The 21,101-nt window shown below is 63.1% G+C and overlaps 3 protein-coding genes across 10 annotated transcripts; 1 reads left to right on the top strand and 2 right to left on the bottom strand.

The window, feature by feature from the left end:
• Nucleotides 1-1,610: 1,610 nt before the first annotated feature.
• Nucleotides 1,611-5,182, bottom strand: NRSN2 (neurensin 2). 2 transcript variants are annotated; one of them, XM_069801825.1, is made up of 3 exons: nt 4,551-5,182; nt 3,225-3,406; nt 1,611-3,114 (listed from the first exon to the last, which is right to left on the bottom strand). In XM_069801825.1, exons 2-3 carry the CDS (start codon nt 3,399-3,401, stop codon nt 2,731-2,733), a joined length of 561 nt encoding a protein of 186 aa, XP_069657926.1. In that variant the 5' UTR covers nt 3,402-3,406; nt 4,551-5,182; the 3' UTR covers nt 1,611-2,730. The 2 variants fall into 2 exon arrangements, with proteins under 2 accessions (XP_069657926.1, XP_069657917.1); XM_069801816.1 differs by lacking the exon at nt 4,551-5,182 and having other exon boundaries at nt 1,612-3,114; nt 3,225-4,374.
• An 884-nt stretch (nt 5,183-6,066) lies between these two features.
• SOX12 (SRY-box transcription factor 12) lies at nt 6,067-11,608 on the bottom strand. Its single transcript, XM_069801801.1, has 2 exons — nt 9,471-11,608; nt 6,067-9,330 (listed from the first exon to the last, which is right to left on the bottom strand). Exon 1 carries the CDS (start codon nt 10,384-10,386, stop codon nt 9,487-9,489), a length of 900 nt encoding a protein of 299 aa, XP_069657902.1. The 5' UTR covers nt 10,387-11,608; the 3' UTR covers nt 6,067-9,330; nt 9,471-9,486.
• On the top strand, nt 6,088-20,664 carry C2H20orf96 (chromosome 2 C20orf96 homolog). 7 transcript variants are annotated; one of them, XM_069801772.1, is made up of 11 exons: nt 11,784-12,550; nt 12,851-12,914; nt 13,143-13,260; nt 13,618-13,760; nt 14,329-14,487; nt 14,970-15,069; nt 15,476-15,633; nt 15,756-15,857; nt 16,756-16,839; nt 17,136-17,254; nt 17,356-20,145. In XM_069801772.1, exons 1-11 carry the CDS (start codon nt 12,519-12,521, stop codon nt 17,366-17,368), a joined length of 1,092 nt encoding a protein of 363 aa, XP_069657873.1. In that variant the 5' UTR covers nt 11,784-12,518; the 3' UTR covers nt 17,369-20,145. The 7 variants fall into 7 exon arrangements, with proteins under 7 accessions (XP_069657854.1, XP_069657890.1, XP_069657835.1 ...); XM_069801763.1 differs by lacking the exon at nt 17,356-20,145 and adding an exon at nt 20,152-20,392 and having other exon boundaries at nt 11,792-12,550; XM_069801753.1 differs by lacking the exons at nt 11,784-12,550; nt 17,136-17,254; nt 17,356-20,145 and adding exons at nt 6,088-6,368; nt 20,152-20,655.
• The last annotated feature ends 437 nt before the right edge of the window (nt 20,665-21,101 follow it).

Below are 21,101 nucleotides of genomic sequence, written 5' to 3'. Positions count from 1 at the left end.
ACACCCGGCAGCCCTGTGGGAAGAGAAGCGGGAGCGGAGCCAAATGGCTCTTGCGTGCCCCGGTTGCTGTTCTCCTTCCATCTGCCTACCTTTGGTTAAACGCCAGGACTTGCATGTGCCGTCGGCTCTCTGGGGTGTCCCCCCCCCATCAATGGCACGGTGGGCAGAGCAGGGCTGGAAATAGCCTGACCTCCCGGCCCCTTTTGCACCCTGGGCCGGGCGCCTGGCTGCAGGAGGAGATTCTGGGCATGGTGCCCATCGGCAGAGGCCCGGCCATTACCACTTCCCCCGTCCAGTAACTGGGCACGCTCCGGTGAGCCGGTGTGACGCAGCCACCTTCCCCGGGCTGGGAACGGGCTTTGCTGGGTGGCATGAGGCTGGCGGCCGTGTTTACTGGATCGGGCTGGGGCTATTTTTAGTTTCCTGTGGCTTCCTTTCCGGGACCAATTTTCTCAATAGTGCTCAAAGCCCTTTGGGAGGGAGGCCTGCAAGCTGTGGAGGGCTGCTGGGGGCTCAGCGGGGTTTGGGGGGACAGAGGGCAGGCAGGGCTAGGGTTTTACAGCAGAGGGAAGCCTGGAGAGCCAGCAAAGCGCTGTTCCTTGCACCATGTGCCTGTTACTGTGTTAATATGATGCCCAGCTCTGGCACACTGCTGGGGTGGGTGCCGTCCCTGGAACCCTGGGCAGCTGCAGCCTATTTGGGACTCAGCAGAGAGAACAGCCCACAGGGAAATGTCACACGTCTTTTATTTACCCAAAAAGAGCACAAATGGGGAAACGGTGGTCTGGGTCCCTCCCAGCTGTGGATGCAGCCTGGCATGCTGTGCATGTGCAGGCTGGGCATAGCTTGGCACGGCTCAGCGCCATGCTGAGGGCAGGGGCCACGGCTGTGTTTCCCCCACCCTGTGCCTGCTCTTGGCCATCACAGCTTTGCCGGTGGCACGGTCTCCCGGTCTCTGAAGGCACAAGGTCGGGCACCCGGAGCTGATGGCACACACGGAGCCCTCCCAGCAGCATCCCGGTCCAGGCAGCCACATTCTGCCACAGCCACCAGCTGCACTCCTGGATACCTCAGCTCTCAGGCCTTGGAGCCATCTTCTTCCTCTCCTGCTTGTCGGCACCTCCGGGCACTTAACTGTGCAGCTCTTCCTCCACACCCTCCTCAAGGAGCAGTTGCCCACACTGGAGAGTGCAGGGTACCCATACCTGGCGGTTGTTCTTGGCCTCGGTGGAGCCGTGCACGGTGCGGCAGGAGCAGCCCCCGTCCCGCAGCTCCAGCAGGACATACGGCCCGATCCGCCGCGGCCAGCAGTCCGGGGTCACCGTGTGTGGGGACAGCACAAGGGGCTGGGGGCCTGGGGGCTTCGGCCTCGCCAGCTCAGGGCTGTCCTGGGGCTCTTCTAGCTGCTTCCACTAGGCTGGATCCAGGCTGGGCTTGGTGGTCACCTGCTCCCATCCCATCCCGTTCCTCCAGGATGCCGCTGTAAGCCCAACTGCAACATCCCAGCCTGGCCCAGCTCCCCTGCCTGCCCTGCCCGCCTCCCCTGCCCCACCACCCTCCCCGTGCATGACCAGTATCAGCACCTGAAGACGAGCCCTTCTCCCACTCCCCATACCCCCCTCGCCCTCCCACCTTGGTCCCCAGCTGAGGGGACTGCTGCCCCTCTCCTGCTGTGCCCGAGCCCAGCTGGTGTGACTGGATCCAGCCCAGGGTTACTGGAGGAGCTGCTGGGTGCTGCCAGCCAGGTCCCTCCACCCTGGCTCTGCCATGGCATGGTCATGCAGGTTGTGCCAGCGTGTCAGGCCACCGGCTGTGCCGGTCCACAGGAGCAGCTTGGCTTTCTCAAGGACATAGGGCCAGATTTTGGGCCCCTGGCACCCCCATGGTGCCTGCTGCAGCCGGCCCGTGCCAGCAGTGGGTGGATGCCCCCAGGGTCATGCTGGCCAGGGATGCAGGGTGCGCTGCACAACGCCTGCGTATTGCAACACATGGGTTGCTGCGGGGTGATAAAAGGCCCTGGCGGGTCCCAGCCTCGGGGAGACATGCCACAGGAACCTCTCCGCACCAGGGAGCGCGGGCAGCCCCGGGGTGAGCGGCAGCAATGCCCCTGGGGGCTTCAGGTGGTCTCTGCCCCGAGTGATGCTGGTTCCTTAGCACTGCCTGCTGGTGCAGCGAGGACCCTCCTGCCCAGATGCAGCAGCACCCTGGGGTGCAGGGGTGTCCCAGGGGAGCTGAGATGGTGGTGGCCAAGGCAGGAGGTGCACGGGGCTGTGACGGGCTGGCAGGAGAGGGCATGTGGCCCCACGTGCCCCCCGGGTGCCCACCGCTGTGCTCGGCCACCAGCAACAGCCTCCAACAGGGAAACTGGGCCAGATAGTTTCGTTCCCAGGTTCTGATACGATTCCACGCCAAATCGAATGAGGTGCTGCCGGCGGCGGTGGCTGCCACGCAAAAACCCGGCGCTCGCAGGGTTTCTGACGCAGACACAGCAACGGCCACCGAGCCGCCAGCGAAGGGATTTCTCGGCATCTTTAGTGAGCAGTGGCAGCTGTGGAAGCCGAGGTGCGGGGGCCGCAGGGTGGGGGGGACAATGGGATGTGGCAGCTATGCCAGGACTGAGCCAGATGCTCTGCAGCGCCCACCGCAAACCAGCTCCAGGTGATCCAGCTGGCTCCCGGGGTGCAGCACGGCTTGGCCCCGTGCCGGGCATCACCCGTCGCCTCCCCGGCCTTAGGTGTCCCACCGGGGCTGGACACCATGAACGCGGGAGAAGCCGAAGGACATCGCCGTTCCCGCTGGGGCAAAGGTGGTGGGGGACCGTGGCGGGGGGCTGCCGCACAGGATGGGCGAGAGCTGCTGCTCCTCTTCCCGGGGGCAACGCGGGGCCAGCGCGCAGGAGAGGAGCCCGATGGCACCCAGCGCCCCGGCCGCCACGCACAGCGCCATGCCCACCAGCCGGCACATCCCCAGCGCGTGGTTGTACCGCACTGCCTGCACGTCCAGCACAACGAATTCCTCCTCCCCGATCCCTTCCAGCTTCGGGGGCACCAGGGAGACGGCAGCCAGTGCAGTGGCCCCCACGAGCAGGAACAGGGTCCCCGTGGAGAGGCTCACCTGGGGACAGGGCCACCCAAATGTCGTGGGGGGATGCACCCTGCACAGGATGCAGGCAGGGGGTGCATCTCCAGGGGGAGGTGGGAGGAAGGGTTTTCAGGGTCTCTTACCTTCCAGATGAGTGGGGCCCAGGCTCCATGGGGTGAGGATCCATCCCCATCCCCGTCAGGGCTGGCCCCGGTGCAGTCCTCGTAGAAGAGGTGGAGGTAGGAGCGGACGCCGTACCACTTCCCCTGCACCACGCTGGGCCCGCGGCCGCAGCTGCAGTCCGGCTCACGGGTGGGCATCGGGCCTGGGGGGGCACAGGGGGGCTGGGACGGGCTGTGGGGAGGGCGACAGGACCCTGGGACCCACAGCCACTGCCCTCCTGCAGCTGCAGCACCCGTGGGGCTGAGTTGGCTCCTGCCCTCGCCCCGGGGTGCAGGGTGGAGGACAGGGCATCAGTGCTGGATGCATGCAGGGGCTACTGCCTGTTTTGGGGATCACCAAGAGGGACCCCAAGAGCTGGCCCCCCCAGGGCTCTGTCTTGGCCACCAGGACCCAGCCAGGGCAGCGAGGCTGAGGCCACATCCTGGGGGTGACCGAGAGCATCGCTGCCCTTATCCCAGTGGGGCTTCCACATGGGATGGAGGAAGGGAATCCCCCTGCACCACGGGGACCTGCCCATCCTGGGCCGGATCCAGACCCGGCACAGCCCCAGCACGGCTCCCGCCGCCGTGTTGGCAGGATCAGGCCCAACATCAGGCCATCCGCAGCCACCCAATCGCCGGCGATGGGGAAGGAGGGGCGGTGGCAGGGAGGGATGCAGCCACCTTTGGGGTGGCCGAGGGGCCGCTGCTTCGTGGGGATGCGAGGACACGGCCACCCCGCTGCGGGGATGGGGCTACTGCGTCCCCTCCCTGCCACCTGCCATGGGGTATTGCCATGGGAACTGCCTGCTCAGCCCTTGCCAGGGCGGCCCCGCAGCCTGGCGTGTGCGTGGGGATGTGTGCGGAATGTCAGCCCGGAGGAGGGCGAGGAGGGGGGAACCGGGACCCTTTCGGTGCCGGTCGCGGCACTGAACAAAGCCCTGCGCCAGAGAGGCCTCGCAGGGGGTGGCAAACGTGCTGCCCGCGGGACTGGCTGTCCCCCAGTACATCGCCAGCCCCTCTGCCCCAGTCTGGGTGTCCCCGGAACTGGGGACATGTTTGTCCCTCCGTCCTCACGCAGCAGCAGGGCCCTTCTTGCATGCAGGGGTCTGGGGGAGTCCCAGCCTGGTGCTGCCACAGTTTGGAGAGGGGGGGGCTTACCCTGGGGACGACCCTGCTGTGTCCCTGGTGCCCATCACTTTACCCCCCCCAAGGCTGCCCTCATCCTCATCCCCCCATGTGTCCCCATATAGGCTCACCCCTGCCCACACCCCTGCCCCCCCCAAGCCCTGCCTGCTCCCCACTTACCTCTGGGGGGGCAGATGCCTTAGCACATCCTTCCCCGTCCCAGTGCTGTCCCCAACAACAGTCCTTCTCCTGTCCTTGTGTCCGGGAGGGATCCCACGGCACCGTCCACTGGTGGGCAGCCAGCACCCGGCTTCAACGTCCTCCTCCCAGGGACTTGGGGTGGGGATGGCAGGGGGGGCTGTGCCGGGGCTGGGGGGGGAACGGGCAGAGCAGGTCCCTGCTGCCAGGCCAGGAGCCGCCTCTGCCTGTGGAGCCAGCACAGATGCTGCGTGCGGCCGCTGTGCGTGACTCAGAGCCAGACTGGCAGCGGCGTGCGCACGTGCCTGCGCGGGCAGTGCCAAATACCGGGCACCCAGCCCCGCGTGGCCCCGGGCCGGTGGCAAGGTCAGGAGGGCAGCGGTGATGGCCGGCGAGCCGAGCCAGACCGATGGGCCTCCCTGCTCCTGGTTGAGCCAGGCAGTGTCCTGCAGCCGGGGGGGTCTGTGCCGTCGTGCCGGAGCATCGCTGCCCCCGCAGCTTTGGGGCACCCCAGAGCCCAGGGCGGTGCTGGGTGCTGTCCCAGAGGCGGTGCAGCCGTGTGCTTCCATGGGGCTGGGGGGTCACTGAAGCATGGCCACCCCCTCCGGACGCCTCCACCCTCCCTGGGCACAGCCAGGTCCCCAGCATCGCGGCGGGAGGGGCTGGTGGTACCCAGTACCCAAGGATGCTCCGGGCTCCCCTTGTTGCCGTGGCAACAGCGATGGACGGGGGGGGGGGGGGTGGGGGGGTGGTATGTGTGTGTGTGTGTGTGTGTGACGCAAGCATCGTGTGCCCCCCGTGGCCCCCCCCCCCGAGCCCTCCTGCGGGGCTGGATTAGGCCCCCCCAGCCCCCGAGTGGAGCTGACGGTGCCGTGGGGCTGCGCGTGCACAGAGCAGACACAGCACACGCGTGCACAGCACGCGGCACGTGTGGACACGTGCAGAGCCCACGCATGCATGAAGCACATGTGTGCACAGCGCGGGCATATGCACACACACACAGGCATGCTGTGCATCCACACACCACACACCCAGACCGTGCACACGTGTGCAGCCCGCACACACACGCACGGGGTGCGGGCACACACCCCGCACGCCAAGCGGGTGCTTACACACGTGCAGGGAGATGCACACACACGCACATGCGTGCACACACAGAGACATGCACGCTCACACCCCCCCAGCAGCGTGGCACTGCTCCCAGGGGACATCCAGCCTGCTCCCCAGGGAATGGTCGGTGTGGGAGCCCATGGGAACTGGGGCTCAGAGTGGGAGCCCGTGGACCAAGGTGGGAGCTGACATGCCTGGGAGCTGGGTGCTGGCTGCTGGGAACCCCACATCCCCCTGGAAGCCCCGCATCCCCCAGGAACGCTGCATCCCCCAGCAAACCCTGCATCTCCCTGGGAACCCCGCATCCCCCAGCAAACCCCACATCCCCCTGGGAACCCCACATCCCCCTGGGAGGAGCGAGGCGCGCAGGAGGAGCTGGAGCCGTGGGCAGCAGACCAACACACTTTATTCCATAGTCACAACAGTCAGGATAACCATTAGCCGAGCTTCCGCAGAGCCAGAGCCGGCCGCTTCGCACCCCCCCGCCGGGACGGGACAGGGGGCCGGGGCTGCCCCTCAGCTAAAAGCCTATTTCTCCAAGACAACAGATACAGGAACCCTTCACTAACACAACACTACAAAGGTGACCCCGAGCGCTGGTGCCCATCCACAGGCTGCGCTGGGGCCCCGCCGGCTCCGGGGGCCCCCGGCCCGCTTGGCCGCCGCCGGGGCGGCTTCTTCCTGAGAGAGGTTTGGTTTATTTTTATTATTCATTTATTTTATTTATTATTATTATTATTATTCGCTTTGTCTCTAGTGATGACGGGATGTCGCACGCACACACGCTCGCACACGCATGCCAGCCAGCACCGGGCAGCGGGGAGGCGGGGGGCGCAGCGGGAGGGGGCCGCACGCTGGGGGGGGTCTCTAAGCACTACAACCACACGGCACAGAAAATCCACCACTGTCCACAACGGTTCCCCCCCGGATAAACAAACCCAGCGAGTCTCGAGGAGGGGGCAGGAGGGGGAGGGGGACGGGGACGAAGCGGATGGTGTTGTGCTTGCGGCCGGGGTGGGGGGGACGACCCCGGCTCTGGCTCCGGTTCTGGCGCTGACCCAGAACCTGCTCCTGAGGAAATGTTTCGCCTGACAGTCCGTGGAGGGAGTGCCCCAGCCCACGGGTGATGCACGGCACCCAGGGGACTGACCGGGACCCCGGGCTGCCCGTGTCCCTGCTGGAAACAGGAGATGCAGCCCCAAGTTCCAGGGCTGGCAGAGCACACGTATGATGCGAGACCCTCACCGTGGCCTCAGGCCCTGCAGGTACTTGGGGGCTTTGGCTTCCCCATGGATGGGGATGGAGGGCGGGCGGCCGGCAGCCTCGGCGCCTTTCCCAAGCGCCCCTGGCTGCGCGCTCCCCGAGAAGGCACCGAGGTGCTGGGCGAGATCTGTGCGCGTCGGAGAGCCCCGGGGGGCCACAGGACCCCACGGGAACCCCAAACCTGGTTCACGCGTGGGAGGGGGCTTGGGGTGCTCCTGGCGTGGGGGGTGGGAAGGCAGAGGCCCCCCCCCGGAGCGGCGGTGAGGTGGGAGCAGGCTGCCGGCATCGCAGCTGGCCCGGCGCTTATTTGGCTTTTCCACCTTGGCTGGGGCTGGGTCCGGTGGGGAACGGCCTCGGGGGGGGGTGGGGGGGGGGGCAGGGACGGGGACACGCTCTATACGGGGAACACGTGTCTGATGCGTGACACCCGCCTGCCTCCGCAGGCTGGCACCCGCACCGGGGCTACTGAAACACCGTGGCTAACGCAACGCCGACACACACACGCACAGCTACTGCTACACACCGACACATCTACAATGCTGATGGCTGGCCGTCAGGGAGGTGCCTCGAGGGGACCCCGAGGCCACCCGGGACGGGGCTGGGGGACACCGAGCATCCCTGCGAAGGGCCCAGGGACGCACCTCTCCCTGCGCCACAGTGCCTGTCCCCACGGCTGAGCCGGAGCCACCGGCATCTCTGGCAGCTGGACCGGGCCTGTCCCCCTCTCCGAGCCACCCTGGGGGGCTGCCAGAGCCCCGGGAGGGGCGAGGAGGGGGATGCCCTTCCCCTGGTCACAGCTCCTGCCGGCCCCACGGCAATGGGCAGGCACGGGGCAGCCTGTGACTGGAGGAACCGGCAGCCCTAAAACAGGGAGGCAGAGCCCCGGGGAGCGGGTGCCCCTCTGCCCCCGGCACCCCCACCGCCCAGGACGGGTCAGAAGGGCTCCCACACACCCGGACCCCCCCGCCCGGGAATCGGGGCCGTGGGGGGACCTCAGAGGCTGCTTCAAGCAGCGGTCCCCGCCGAGCCCAGCACAGCTCCTCCGGGTGCTGCCAGCTCCCCGCCACGGCCACGTCCCCAAGGCTGGCAGCTCAGGGTGACCGGGGTCCCCACCGGCACCCCACACAGCACAGCTGTACCCGAGCACAGCCCCTGCCCCACAAACGCAGCCTGCGGCGGCCGCCGAGCCGGCGCTGCAGCCACGTGCTCCCCGGCAGCGGGAGGAGGCAGCTCATTGCAGGGAAGGAGCCATTAGGAAAAGCAAAGAAAAACCCAGCTGGAAGAGTCGCTGCGGCAGGACCTTCCCTGCCGGGAAGCTCCTTGGCAGCGATTTGCCAGGATGCCCCTGCTCTTGGCACGGTGGAACGCCGCGCCAGAGCATCGCCCACACCCCGCACGCCCACCAGCGTCGGCTCTGACTGCCCTCGGCCCCGTTTGGGTGGTTGCTTAAGGCAGATTTCCCGCAACATCCCTCGCCAGCCACCCTGCCCTGCCCGCTCCCTGCCACCCCGGCAGCATCGCTCACCGCGGCCGGGCACGCTGGGACCCGGCTCCACCGGCCAAGGCGAGCCAGCCCAGAGCGGGTCCTGCGTGGGCACCGCGTCCAAGGCTCAAATGGGGGCTGGCTGCTTTGGGAAGGGCTCGTCCCCACTGGGGTTCGGGGTGCCTACGGGCAGGGGCTCCCCCCGCGGCACAACCTCCTCCGCAGAACCGCCTGGCGAGAGGGACAACACAGCCTCCCGCGTCCACGTGCGGATCACGTGCGCGCAACTTCGCTCTTCCCAAAGCGAGCGGCGGGGAGCGCGCGCCGCGGGGAAAGAGCCGGTCCTGTGGGACACCGAACCCCCGAAGCCAGAGACACCCCCCCCCAAAACGAGGTGTCGGGCAGGGAGGGCTCCGCATGGCTCTGCCACCCCCGGACACGGCGCAGCCGGGGATCCCTCCCCAAGGGCTGCAACAAGGAAGAGGAGAAAATTGAAGCCGTACTTTAAATGCGGTCAAAAAGCAAAAGGAATCGGCCATTCCCTGAGGAATGGGGAGGGCGGGATGGGCACCGAGAGCCGAGGGCGGCACGGGTGCTCCCATTGCCCGCAGAGCGGGAGGGAACACGGGGCAGCCGCCGGCGGGGATGGCAGCGACTGGGAGCAGCCATGGCCGGCAGCACCGCGGCGGCCGGAGCCGCAGGGGGAAGGGGCCGGGCGCTGACAATGAAAAACCCGGTTAGATGCTCGCATTTCACGGGCAAATAACCGCGGCGGCCAGCCACGCGTCCGGCAGTCGCGAGGCGAGAGCCAGACAGACGGACGGATGAGGAGTGGGTGTGTGCCGGGGGGGTGGGGTGAGCAGGGAGCTCTGCCTTCCAGCGCCTTCAAGGTAAAATACCTGATTCCTGCATGTAAACAGCTGGTTTCGGTTCTTTTTATGTTTTTTTTTCCTGGGGTTTGTTGGGGGGGGGGTGTTGTGGTATTTTTTTTTTATACGACCTGATTGTGGGGGGGGAAAAAAAAAAAAAAAAAAAAAGAGCATTACCTGCAGAGCGCGGGACTCAGTAGGTAAAGACCAAGTCCGAGATGCTGGACATGAGCCAGTCCCCCGCTATCATCTCCGTCACCTCAGGCGTGCAATAGTCCGGGAACTCGAAGTGCGAGGAGCCTCCCCGCGGGAAGAGGTCGTGGTCCTTGTCGAAGACGGACCAGTCCAGGGTGCCGCAGGCGGCACTGGTGGGGGCCCGCCCGGGCAGGACCCCCAGCAGCTCTTCCTCCAGCTCCTCATCGGAGGAGCTGAAGGAGGAGGGAGGGGACCCGGCCGACATGGGAGAGGGGGACCCGCTCTCCGGGGACCTCCCCGCATCGGGGCAGGCGGCGGCGGGGCTCGGGGGCGCGGGGGGCTCCTGGGGGCCGCGTTCCCCGGCGGGCGCCGCGTGCCGGGCGGCCGTGCCGGGCGCCGCGGGGCAGTCCTCGACGGGCACCTCTGGCGCGGGTTCCTGCGGGGCGTCGGGGTCGGCAGGCGGTTTGGCGGGCTGCCTGCGGCCAGCGGAGACGCGGCCTAGCACGGAGGGTTTGATCTTCACCGGGAGCCGCGGGCGGGACGCGCCGGTGCCCACCTTGCCCTTTTTCCGTGGCCGGTACTTGTAGTCGGGGTAGTCGGCCATGTGCTTGAGGCGCAGGCGCTCGGCCTCCTTGACAAAGGGGATCTTCTCGGAGTCGTGGAGGAGCTGCCAGCGCCGGCCCAGGCGCTTGGAGATCTCGGCATTGTGCATGTCGGGCCACTGGTCCATGATCTTGCGACGCTCATGCTGCGACCACACCATGAAGGCGTTCATCGGCCGCTTGATGTGCCCGCTCGGCGTCTTGCACCAGGCGGGTTCGGCGTCGCGGGTGGGCAACGGGGCGCAGGGCTCCCGCCGAGCCTCCGCGCCCCGGCCCCGCGTACCGCGCTGCACCATACCGGGGCCCGGGACCCCCCCCCTGCCGCCGCCGCCGCCTCTTCTTCCTCCTCCTCCTCCTCCTCCCCGCCCGCCGCCGCCTCCCCGCCCGCCGCTACGCGCCGCGCCGCGCCGCCCCCATTGTGCGGAGCGGGCGGCGGCGGCGGGGCGGGGCGCAGGGGGCCGCACCGGGGGCCGGGGGCGCACGGCGGGGGCGGCTCCGCCGGGGCGGCGGCGGCCGAGATGGTCTGGAGGGGGCCCGGGCCGGGCCGGCGGTCTCCGACTCGGGGATGCTCCACAGCGGTCCGGTCGGGGGATGCTCCGGGATGCTCCGCACCGGCCCGGGGATGCTCCCGGATGCTCTGGACCGGCCCGGGGATGCTCCGCACCGGCCCGGGGATGCGCCGGGATGCTCTGGACCGGCCCGGGGATGCTCCGGGATGCTCTGGACCGGCCCGGGGATGCTCCGCACCGGCCCGGGGATGCTTCCCCCGTTAAGTCGACGGACGCTCCGGTCGGGTGCGGTGCGGAGACGCTGCGGAGGGTCCGGGTCGGGGGGTGCGCGGGGGCGGTGCGGGCAGCCCGGGAGCCGCACGCCCCCCGGTGCCGCTCTTATAGCCGCCGCCGCTCCGCCCCCGGTAAACACCGCCGCGCCGGTTCTGTCAATGGGAGGCACCGCCCCCCCCCGGCCCATTGGCCGCGGGGCGGGGGGAAATATCCGGCTCCGCCAATGGGCGCCCTCCGGAGAGGGGTTGCTGGAGAGAATGGCAGGGCGGCGCGCCCCGGTACCGCCGCCACGGCACCCCCGGTAGCTCCCCGTGCCCCCCGCTGAGCAGCGCAGCGTCCCCGGTGACCGCCGGTACCTTCACACGACCGTCCCGCTGCCCCGGCCTGGGCACCCCGGTACCTCCCCGTGCTCTCCGGGACCCAACCGGGGATGCTCCAACTACCGCCAGTACCCGCTGCTCCCCCGGTCTGGGCACCCCGGTGTCCCCGGTGCCCCCTACACCCGCACACGTGGGCCCCTCACGGACGCCCCCCGGGAGCGGCCCGGGAACCGCTCCGCCCGCCCGGGACGCCGCTCCCGGACCTCGCCCCTGCCGGTCCTGCCCACTCTCCCGGGTCCCCCTGGCCTGGGACAGCCCCCGTGCCGTCCCGCTGGGGCTCGCAGCCCTCGGTCCCCCGCGGCGTGGGAAGGCCGGTGCTTTCCTGGACGCGTGTCCCCCCGCCCGGCCCAGCGGCGTCTCCCCGCGGCTCGGCTCCCGGTGGGTCAGAGCGGGGCGGGGGGGGGGGGGGGGGCAACGGGGCCCGCGCTGCCCACGGGGCGGCCACGCGACTCCCCCCGGTGACACGAGTGGGGCGTCGTCCCGCGCTGCCCGGCCCCGCCAGGCCCCGCCCCTCCCGCCTAGGCCCCGCCCCCTCCGCCGCGCTGCAGGCGGCACCAATGGGGCGGCGGCGGCGGCGGCGGTCCTGTTGCCCCGGAGACCGCGGGCTGCCCGCCAGGGGCCGCGCCCATTGGCTGCCGCCGCGGCGCGCGGCCCCCGCCGCAGGGTGCGCGCCCATTGGCTGAGCCACCGCCCGCCAGTTGCCGTGGTAACAGGGGCCCGAGCGGGGACCGGGGCCCCGCCGCCGCCGCCGCCGCCGCTGCCTGTCCCGGGCACTGCGGCCTGTCCCGGGGCCCTGCCCGAGCCCCGCTGCCCCGGGGAACGCCACACAAGCCTCCGCCGCGACCTTCCTCATCGCCTTGGGCCTTGCACGGGGCCTGCGGGCGGCGCATGCCCGACCCTTTCCCGCCCGCCGTGCCCGGCACCGGGCACCGGCCGCGCCAGCTCCCCTATGACCCTGGCACCGTGCATCTTGCTGGGCCATCCCACCCCGACCCACACGGCTCCGGGGGTGAGCCCCCGGCCATTAACATGGCAACGCCCGTAGGGCCGAACAGCTTTGCGGGGCCCTGAGGCGGCTGCCCGGTGCCCGCTGGCGCCGGGGCCGCCCTGCTCCGGGCTCTCCGGGGCGGCCGGCCCTCGCCCCGGTGGATCCCGTCCCGGTGGATCCCGGGCTCCTGCCGTGCGGGGGCAGGGGCGGAGCCGGCAGGGGGCGCCCTTCCCGGGAGCGCGGGCCCCGCCCGGCTTCCGTACCCTCCTGCTGTCGCCATGGAGACCGGCCCGGGAGACGGGGATGTGGGGTACGGGGGATCTCCGGGGGGTCCCAGTGGGACAAAGGAGGGAGCCAGGGGGTGTCCCCGTAGGCGACAGGCAGGAAGACTCCCAGGGGGGCATGGGGTGGGGAGGGGGGCTCCCTATAGGGGATGGGCAGGGGGGATCCCCATGGGGCAAGGAGGAGATGGGGTTCACTTAAGGGTACCATAGCCCGGGGGTGTCACTGCCTCTCTGCTCTGACTTTGGACCCACAGAGGCTTATCCGTGGGGACAGGCGGAGCTGTGGGGCTCGGCCTCCTCGCTGGGGTTACGCTTTTTCCTTCCAGAGCCTGTGTGGAGATGGATGGACAGGGCCCGGGCCCGAATATCACGGAAGAGTTCAAAAGAATAGTAAGTCTCTTGTTCCCCTGGGGTTTATGACACAGCACCGTGGTTGTAAACGAGGCGTCTCTCAAACAGGCCTGGAGATTTGCTTCTCCAAGCTGGTGAAGGGACGCTGGGAAGCCCCAGAGGAGTTGCAGAGGGGAGTCAGAACTGCGGGTCACGTCAGAGAGGTCTCTGCTCACAAACCTCCTCTGACTCCCCATCTTCTCTGTGCTACTGTTGTGCTGAGTTTAGGATTACAGCAAATGGCAGAAGGCAGAAGCAGAGGAGAGGAAGTCTCCAGCCCACAGGCTGACTTTGCCACTGCTCACCAGCGAGGACAAGAAGAAGAAAGGGGAGAAGAACAAGCCAGGTTGGGAGAGATTCCTCTATATACTGCCCTGCTGCCCCTGCCCACTGGTGCTGCTTTTGAGTTAACCCAGTGCTTTCTGCTGGGAGATGTTCAGCAAAAGCCACAAAAAGGAAATTATCCAAGGGGAAATGCTGAGAATAAAGGGGGAGAACTAGAAAAGGCCAGGGAGCGCTTTGTAGGCTTGGCTCCTGGGCTGTAACTGTGAGTGGCTTTTGCTGGGGCCGCAGAAGGTTTGAATTCAGTCTCTCAGTTGTTCTTTTTATTTCTCTCAGTCACATATGACAGGAGAGAGTAGATGTAAAGCATTGAAACTGGACTGTGAAATAAGCACAGGCTTTTCTTTGTTTGTTTCACCAGTTGCATTTATGCTGAGTAAAAAACCACCGTTGCCTTCAGAGACATCATCATCCCAAGAGAAATACAGAAGTTTTACTCAGAGGAAATTAGCACTCAAGAAGGCTGAATTAGCTAAAACCTTGGAAGAGATCAAAATTACCACAGTACGTGCCACAAATATCCAGTGCTGGGATGTAGGTAGCAAATCCATACAGTTACCCTGGCTGCCTTTATGGAGGAAATTCTAGCAGCCTGACTCACTCTTGCAAAATGGCATGTGTTTATTTATTAATACACTGGAGGTAATTATGCTGCTCTGCTTAATGCTGAAGAAATCTAACCTTGATATTGTCTATGAAGAAAAATTAAGAGAAACCAAGAGAGAGTCCAGACTGTAGCAGTAGGAGGGATGAGATTTAGGAAATGTGACCTGTTAGAAAAGACTGTCAGTATCAGATTTTCTGTCTAGCAAAGAGAAGGTTGAGGTGGAGGACATGACCACAGCTTTTTAGTAGGTGAAAGATGGTTATAAAAGAGACGGTGATGCTGCAGCTGGTAGAAAGGAACGTGGGAGCAAGGGTGTGCTGTATGGGGGAAGTCAGAGTGCCTCAGCAGTGAGGCTGCTGTTACCATGGCACAGGAATGTCCTGGGGATGGCAGACGATGCTATGAAAACTTGGGGTGGGTGGAACTGGTGGAATCCGCAACACTTTAATCCACAAATTCATGCAGAATCTGACCAATCTGAAGAAAAATGCTGTCGAGGAGCTGAAGCAGCGCAGTGCCCACCTGGCAGAGACCAACTGCCAGCTGATGAAGGACATCCAGCACACTGATGACAGCACTGCCAAGCAAGCCAGGAGCCTGCTGCAGCAGTATGAAGTACTTCAGGTGAGGCTTTAAGGTTGACCAACAGACCCAATTCAGCAGAGTGCAGAACTTCCCATTACTCATTAGTACTGGAGAAGGGTCAGGCGCTGCCCAGCCCCTTCCGCTGCACCGAGTGTGACTAGAGCATCCCCAGTCCCGTGGGGAGCTCTCTGATGCCCAAAGATCCTGTGAAGTGCTCTTGTTTTGTGCCTGTGTTTTAAAGTCATGAGAGCACCCTGACTGTAACTGTCCCAAGCAACAGTAGTCACCCCTGTAACAGCCCAAATCCATCTCTCTGTAATGTCCTTGGCTGCAGCTGGCTCCTGAAGCACCACTCTGCTCCCCAGAGCAGCTCCCGTGCACGAGCTGGCAGCAGCCACAGCGACGGATTCCTCTGTCCTGCTAATGCAAGCAACAGCACATGAGAGGAAGGTCAGGGATGGTGCAGGGGGATGTTTCAGAGCTCTGTGGAATGAGCACTGACTGGATTTCTCCCTGTGCAGAGGGTGAAGGCAATCGTGCAGACCTTCAATCAGAACCGGCTGGATACAGCAAGGGCAGAGCTCCAGGAAACAGAAAAAACAATGGAGAAGAATCTGGGAAGTGAGTTGCTCGCATTACTATGAAATGCAGTCTATACAACTGTGTTACCTTTGCTTTCCTTCTTATGATGTTAAAGACACTGTGTTGATCTTATAAACATCAGACAATTTCATGTCTGAAAATGAATCCCATTTGCTCTGTGGGGATGATCTTCCCGTCAGCCTGTCAGGACAGAGAGAGCCCTGTGACACCCGGCAGCCTGTGCTCAGGGGGGTGGGAAGAATTGCTCCTTGCAGGAGGGCAGGATCTGGTCAAGGTGGTCTGACTTGGGGTAGCCATTCCCACTTCCCTCAGGGTGTGTAATCTCTGTAGAGAGGATTCAGGCAAATGCAGGACAGACTCCTTAATGAAGAAGTGAAGCTCTGGAATGCCTGGTTTGAGATTCTCTGTTTTGACTTTCATTCAGAGCTACAGCAGCAGCTGGATGAAGTCACATCAAAGGTACAGGTTCTCCAGGACGAGCTCAGTGTCCTGCGCACCTACATCAACGGGCAGTATCCGGAACAAGCTGTCCAGATAGCCCTTCTGCAGCGCAGCATCCAGAAACTGAAGGAGCAACAGCAGGTGCCGAGACCTCTCTTGCAGTGTTGCCAGGGAGGAAGGAGAGGGAAGGGAAGGAAGGAACGTGATGGTTATCTTGCCTAACGCTCCTGTTGTTTCTGTGCACTCCTTCCTGCTGTTCTCAGGAGGAGATAGACAAGACAGAAGAAATGGGGAAGGCCATCTTGGAGGAGCTGGAAGAGAAGGCACGGGCAGAACAAGAAGCACTGTTACAGAAAGTCGTGGAGGTTTGTGGAACTCATGAGACATCCCAGCAAGGGGAATCAGTTTCTGGGAGCTGGGATACAAGGCAGGGGCTGCCACACATTGCCCATTAGCAACAGCACAGTGCAGCCAGCACCCAAAGAGTAACAAAGCATTGCTGCTCCCCTCCTGATGCCGTACTGGAGCTGTTTGTCAGGCTGGGAGGGTACATGAGATGCACTTCTGACTTGCTGCTGTAGTCTGGTGTGTTAAAATATTCTCAGACTCGCTCCTGAGAGTTTGCCACGTGGAGGTGAGTGCACTGTGACCCAACATTCACCCTGCTTTTATGGTCCCTGTTGTATTACATTATTTAGGTAGCTGCTTTGCTAATTGGCTGTGACACTGCTGTGGCAGCGCACATATGTTTTTAATAAATTCATGAGGATATTAAACTATATGCAGCACTACAGAGCAGGGACTGCTGTCGTTCTTCCCAAAATAGGAGGAACTGTTGCACAGTTCCCGCTCGCATGATGTGCTTAGCACTTTTCCTGGGTTAGCAGCTTGAGAGCACCAGGAAAATAATTAATTACTGACTCGGTTTACAGCCTGCTCTGATGCAGAACTGCTGTGCCCTTTCACAGATGAATCTGGAAGCACAGGTGATACAAGTTACCCAAGCAATATTAACAAGCTTTGCCTGGGAAACTGAACTGGATCTCTTGAGTTCCTCAGTCTTGTTCCATAATCAGCACAATGTGATCTCAATGATAGTCTCTTTTTAGAGCTGGAACCCAAACCTTGTTCAAGCAGAAATCATTTTCTTGAAGAGTGATGCACCTGGACACGGCCAGCACTGGCACCCAGCAGTGGCAGGGTTTCATGCTGGTGGTTACTGTGGAGTTTCTTCAGCTGGTTTTCTTCTCTTCACCCACACAGGAGACGTTGCTGCACCAGGATGGCCTGAAGCAGATGGTGATAAACAACCACATTCTACGATGTGAAATACTGAGGCAAAGGGAGGTGAGCGAGCTGGGGAAGAATGAGCGCAGTGCAGCAGAGCCAGCCACCCTCAGCCCTTTCCCTTCATGAGGATTTTGTCTGCCTTAGTGGGGTACGTTGCCTTCCATTTCCACTGGAGTCAGTGGGCTGGTAGGACATCCTGAGGACGAGCAGTCCAGCAGGTATTTCAGGAAGCCTGTTAGGGGCTCACTTTCATGAGGGATGTTTTCTAGCTCTGCTGTTTGCAAAATCTCTAAAACTTTTTATTCCTGCTTCTATTGCAAAGTAAAGGACTCTTAGAAATGTCATTCATTCAGATTATTAAGGACCTGGAGGAGGAGATTGGTGAGCTGAAGAGAAGCATCCAGATGCTCCGCCAGAGTGCAAGAGACCTAAGAGAGCTGATCTTTGCTGACGTTCTTCTCCACAGACCAAAGTAAGGCTGGTCAGTGGGCTTGCACAGCCCTTTCTCTGTGGCCTTGGGCTGCAAAGTTGTTGGCACTGAGTGCTGATAACCTTACTCCATTGTTTCCACAGACATCACTGTTAAACCTATGCCCAGCCTGGGGTATAAACCCACAGTTACGTTGGGTTCTGCTTGGAAAGATGGCTGCAGGGTCTTGTGGTCTTGCCTAAGAGCAGCTGGGAACTAGCCACAACTCTAATACTGATCCCTGGTCACATCACATCTCTCTTCTGGGCTTCCCTTTGTGCAGTCTGCAAATGGAGATGATCAGTGGCTGCAGCCAGGGACAGTCAGGACCAGCAGAGCTTTTCAAGGCCCTTGTGCCTACACTGGCTCTTACTTTATTGTTATTTTTACTTCGTGTTTAGGAAACAAAACTGAGGGAAGGGGGCAGGCTCACGAGGAGCATCCCTGTCGAGGCAGGTCTTGCCCATCTAGAGCCGCCTTGCTGGTTGTGTGAAATGGCACCAGCAGTCTGTGAGAGCAAAGAGGGGCAGCTGTTTCCCTAATATGTAAAAAAATGTGCCGGCAGCATTGGCTGGCAGCAAAAAGGCAAAACTTTGTTATCTTTCTCACTGCTCTTTCCCTGCCCCAGTTCTCTGGTAGCTAATTACTTCCTGAGTGGAGGTTGTGGGTAATCCTCACTCCTGCTTACCAGTGTGTGCTGTGCTGATACTGGATATAAGAATTACAAAGTGTAAGGTGAATCCTCACTTAGTGTTGATGGGCAGAAGGCCCTGCCAGCTCGATCACAGGAATACCGGGCTCTCCTCTCCAGGGACAGACCCAGACGGGCCAAGTCCGTGGGCTGAAGCATACCAACAGCCAGCCGTGACAAGCTATTTTCCACCGTACCCATGGCAGGCTGAAGCCGTAACACTGTCCCTTGTCCCATGGCAGTGGGGTCTTACCCAGGGCAGGACAAATCACAAAAATCGCAAATGATTTAGAGGTGCCTCGGTGCCTCGGCTTTCTGTGCTGTCTGCTGACCAGGCGTATAAACCTGAGGAAAAAAAAATGGGTCAAATGTGTTTAGATCTTGAGCATGCTATAGCCTGAAACCCGTAGTTGTATGCAGAACAGCGTGCATATGTGCGTTTATTTACAGCAGCTGCCTATACAAATTGTTCTTGGCACAGAGACGTCTGTTAACGGAGTCATTCCTTTCCAGTGCGTCCCGCCGCTGCAGGTGCAGGCCAGCCCCTCAACTCCTCCACACCTCGCATGCACACAGGGGTTATTTTGCATGAAAATATCATCCCTTGGGATGAGCAGACGCTCGCCCAGCAAACTGGTGGTGGTACAGGTGACAAGAGGGGCTAGATCTTCCACTCCAGGGCCTGGGTTTTAGCTGGAAGGCAGGTATGGCTGCAGCACTGTGGAGGCATGAGCTGAAGCAGGAGGAAAGCCTGGAATGTGTCAGGAGATGGCAAGGGGAGGCAAGCGGCTGTGTGATGGATTAGTCCAACTTAATTTTTTTCCCGATAAAAAAAATGATGAAAAAAGGGAATTAATTAGCCTTGACAGCTGGTGGGACTGGGGTTACTGAGGGTGGCTGGGAGAAGAGTTAAAAATAGCAGGAAGGCCCAAGTGGAAAGTTTCTGTAACATCACAAGTCAGGCATTTGGTGCTTACCCGCCCTGACAGGCAGGAGCCCGTGCCAGAGCCCTCTCCGCCATCCCTCAGCCCTTTCCCACTGACCTCCCTGCAACTTTTCACACGACTTCACCAGCCCTTCGTTTTTTCTAATTAACCCTTTGGTTCCAGACACTGGATTTGCTTCTTGAAAGAGCAAAATCAGACACAAGCTACACTCAGCCTGGGAGCATAAGGGTGCGTAGGAGCGCCCGACTCTTGCTGGCCCTCTTTGGATCTCTGTGTGCTGCTGGCAGCCCACGGAGCCCGGAGGAGCTGTAACCCCCTGCATATCCGTTCCCATCTGCGTTTCAGTTTCCCCTCATTCAAGATCCTCTTGCTTCAAGGGGCCCTGGGTGGATTTCACCAGCAGCTTCAAGCCCTGTGCTGTGGGGACTCTGGACGCACAGTTTGTCCTGGACTGAGATGGAGATGGATGAGCGCAGCTCTGAGCGAGCGCAGCTCTAAGCAAGCCCAGCTCACTGTGCTTGTCCTCTCTCTGTGAGAAAGCAGATGTACCCGGCTGTTCCGACGGGCTTTCTCCACTGCTGTTTGTCTTTCGGGATTGACAGTGAGGGGCGGCTGATTTCATTCCTTCTCCCTCTCAGAGCCCCAGGGTTACGTCTGGCTCTGCCTTTCTGGGAAGGCCAGCGAGCTCTGAGCCTGCCTTGCGGGGGGCTTAGTCGCAAGCGTGGCCTAAGAAAGGGCCGTGGAGCAGGGCTCAGGCTTGAAGCTGATTTCTTTTGTAGGCAGAGTGGTTAGCGGCCAGGGTAGATGATGAAGGGCGAGCCAAAAAGCAAAATAGTGCTGGGCTGAGCTAGTGGTCGGGCAGGGCTCTGGTTCATGCTGAACAGGGACTGTGCACAACAACCCTCATCTGGTTTTAAAGGGTTTTTCCCCCTGCTCCCCGCAGCTGCTTGCTTTGTCCTGTGTCCCAGAACAAGTGTCTGAGCCCTCCCCACTAAAAACCAGTCCTGGACCCTGGGGACACAGAGAAGATGGCACAGCTAACGCACAGCAGGCTTCCCTCCACCCACCCCAAGCCCTCTGATCCCCACACGCAGGGGATCGGGTGCCTCCGAGCTCTGAGTGGGCTGCGCAGAGCATCTGAGCAGTCACCCACCTCCCACCCTGGCCATGCAGGAGCTTCTCCTCCTCTTCCACCTCCTCCTCGCATGGCGGCTTATTCCCGCTCTTCACTTTGCCCCTCCTAACTTTCCTCTCTCCCTTAGTTGCATGCCGGATACCGAGGTGGTCCTCAGCCTCCCTGCCAAGAAGATGCCGCTCATCTGACACTCGGCCAGGCTCCCCTCGCAGGCCCCTCGCCCAGCACACGGTGTGGCCGGGCTTGGATGAGGTACCGAGCTGCGAAGCCCCCTCCTTTGCTGTCGGCACTTCTCCATCCCAGCCCGCTCAACCGCCTTGGGGACTCACTGATGTGGTTTTTATGGTGCAGTAAAGGTGTTACCGTCATCCCTGGCCTGCCTGGTTTGTACTGTGCTCATGGGGTAATGCCGGAGGGGTTGAAGCCCAAAGGAACCTCCCTGTCGCTGTGAGGGGTGTCCTGGGAGCAGCCCTGGTGCCACAAGGCCCTGCCAGCACATCCCAGTGCGGGTGGGACTGGTGTCCCAGCACGGGGTGAGAGCGGTGCCCGCACGGAGCCGGTGCTCGGGTGGTTTGGTGCCAGCGGTAGGTCCGGGCCAACCGACAGCTTCAAATAAAACCGGCTCCTGTTCTCACCCGTGCCAAGCCAGCCTCCGGCTGCGCTCGCCGTCGTTACGGTGCCGCAGTGTCTGCCGAGCAGGGCTCCGAGGACCCGGCAACGCGCAGCCCCGCCGGGCACCGGGCAGGACCGGTCCCCGGGCTCGGCTCGCTCCTTACTTGGCGAAGCAGCGGCGCCGTGCGCTGCCCCACGCCGCCGCGAGATGGAGCCGGGCCGGGGCCGGCGGCGAGCACGACCGGGGACCGGGGGGACCGGGGGGACGGAGCCCTGCCCCGCGCAGGACGGGGGAGCGTGGCGGAGCCCCCGGCCACAGCGGCGTGGCCGGGGCATCCCGGTGCTACCGCCGTACCCCCCCCTCCCCCCCCCCCCCAGCTCCCCGGGACCGAGGGGGCGCGCCCCGGGGGAACTCGTCGTTCCCCGACACCGGGAGCCCCGCGGGGACCTCGGGGACCGGACAGG

This window comes from Haliaeetus albicilla, chromosome 2 (genome assembly GCF_947461875.1).
Source record: "Haliaeetus albicilla chromosome 2, bHalAlb1.1, whole genome shotgun sequence".
Classification (NCBI taxonomy): domain Eukaryota; kingdom Metazoa; phylum Chordata; class Aves; order Accipitriformes; family Accipitridae; genus Haliaeetus; species Haliaeetus albicilla.
The sequence above is the reverse complement of the archived record's forward strand: the minus strand, read 5'-3'. Positions and strand labels throughout refer to the sequence as shown.

Bases quoted from the DNA above. Each gene is read 5' to 3' on its own strand.
- C2H20orf96 (XM_069801734.1), top strand. From the start codon at position 12,519: ATGGAGACCGGCCCGGGAGACGGGGATGTGGG. The intron at 12,551-12,850 runs GTACGGGGGATC...TTTTCCTTCCAG, and splicing joins CCGGGAGACGGGGATGTGGG to AGCCTGTGTGGAGATGGATG. The intron at 15,634-15,755 runs GTGCCGAGACCT...TGCTGTTCTCAG, and splicing joins AACTGAAGGAGCAACAGCAG to GAGGAGATAGACAAGACAGA.
- NRSN2 (XM_069801825.1), bottom strand. From the start codon at position 3,401: ATGCCCACCCGTGAGCCGGACTGCAGCTGCGGCCGCGGGCCCAGCGTG. The intron at 3,115-3,224 runs GTAAGAGACCCT...CCCTGTCCCCAG, and splicing joins GGGCCCCACTCATCTGGAAG to GTGAGCCTCTCCACGGGGAC.
- SOX12 (XM_069801801.1), bottom strand. From the start codon at position 10,386: ATGGTGCAGCGCGGTACGCGGGGCCGGGGCGCGGAGGCTCGGCGGGAG.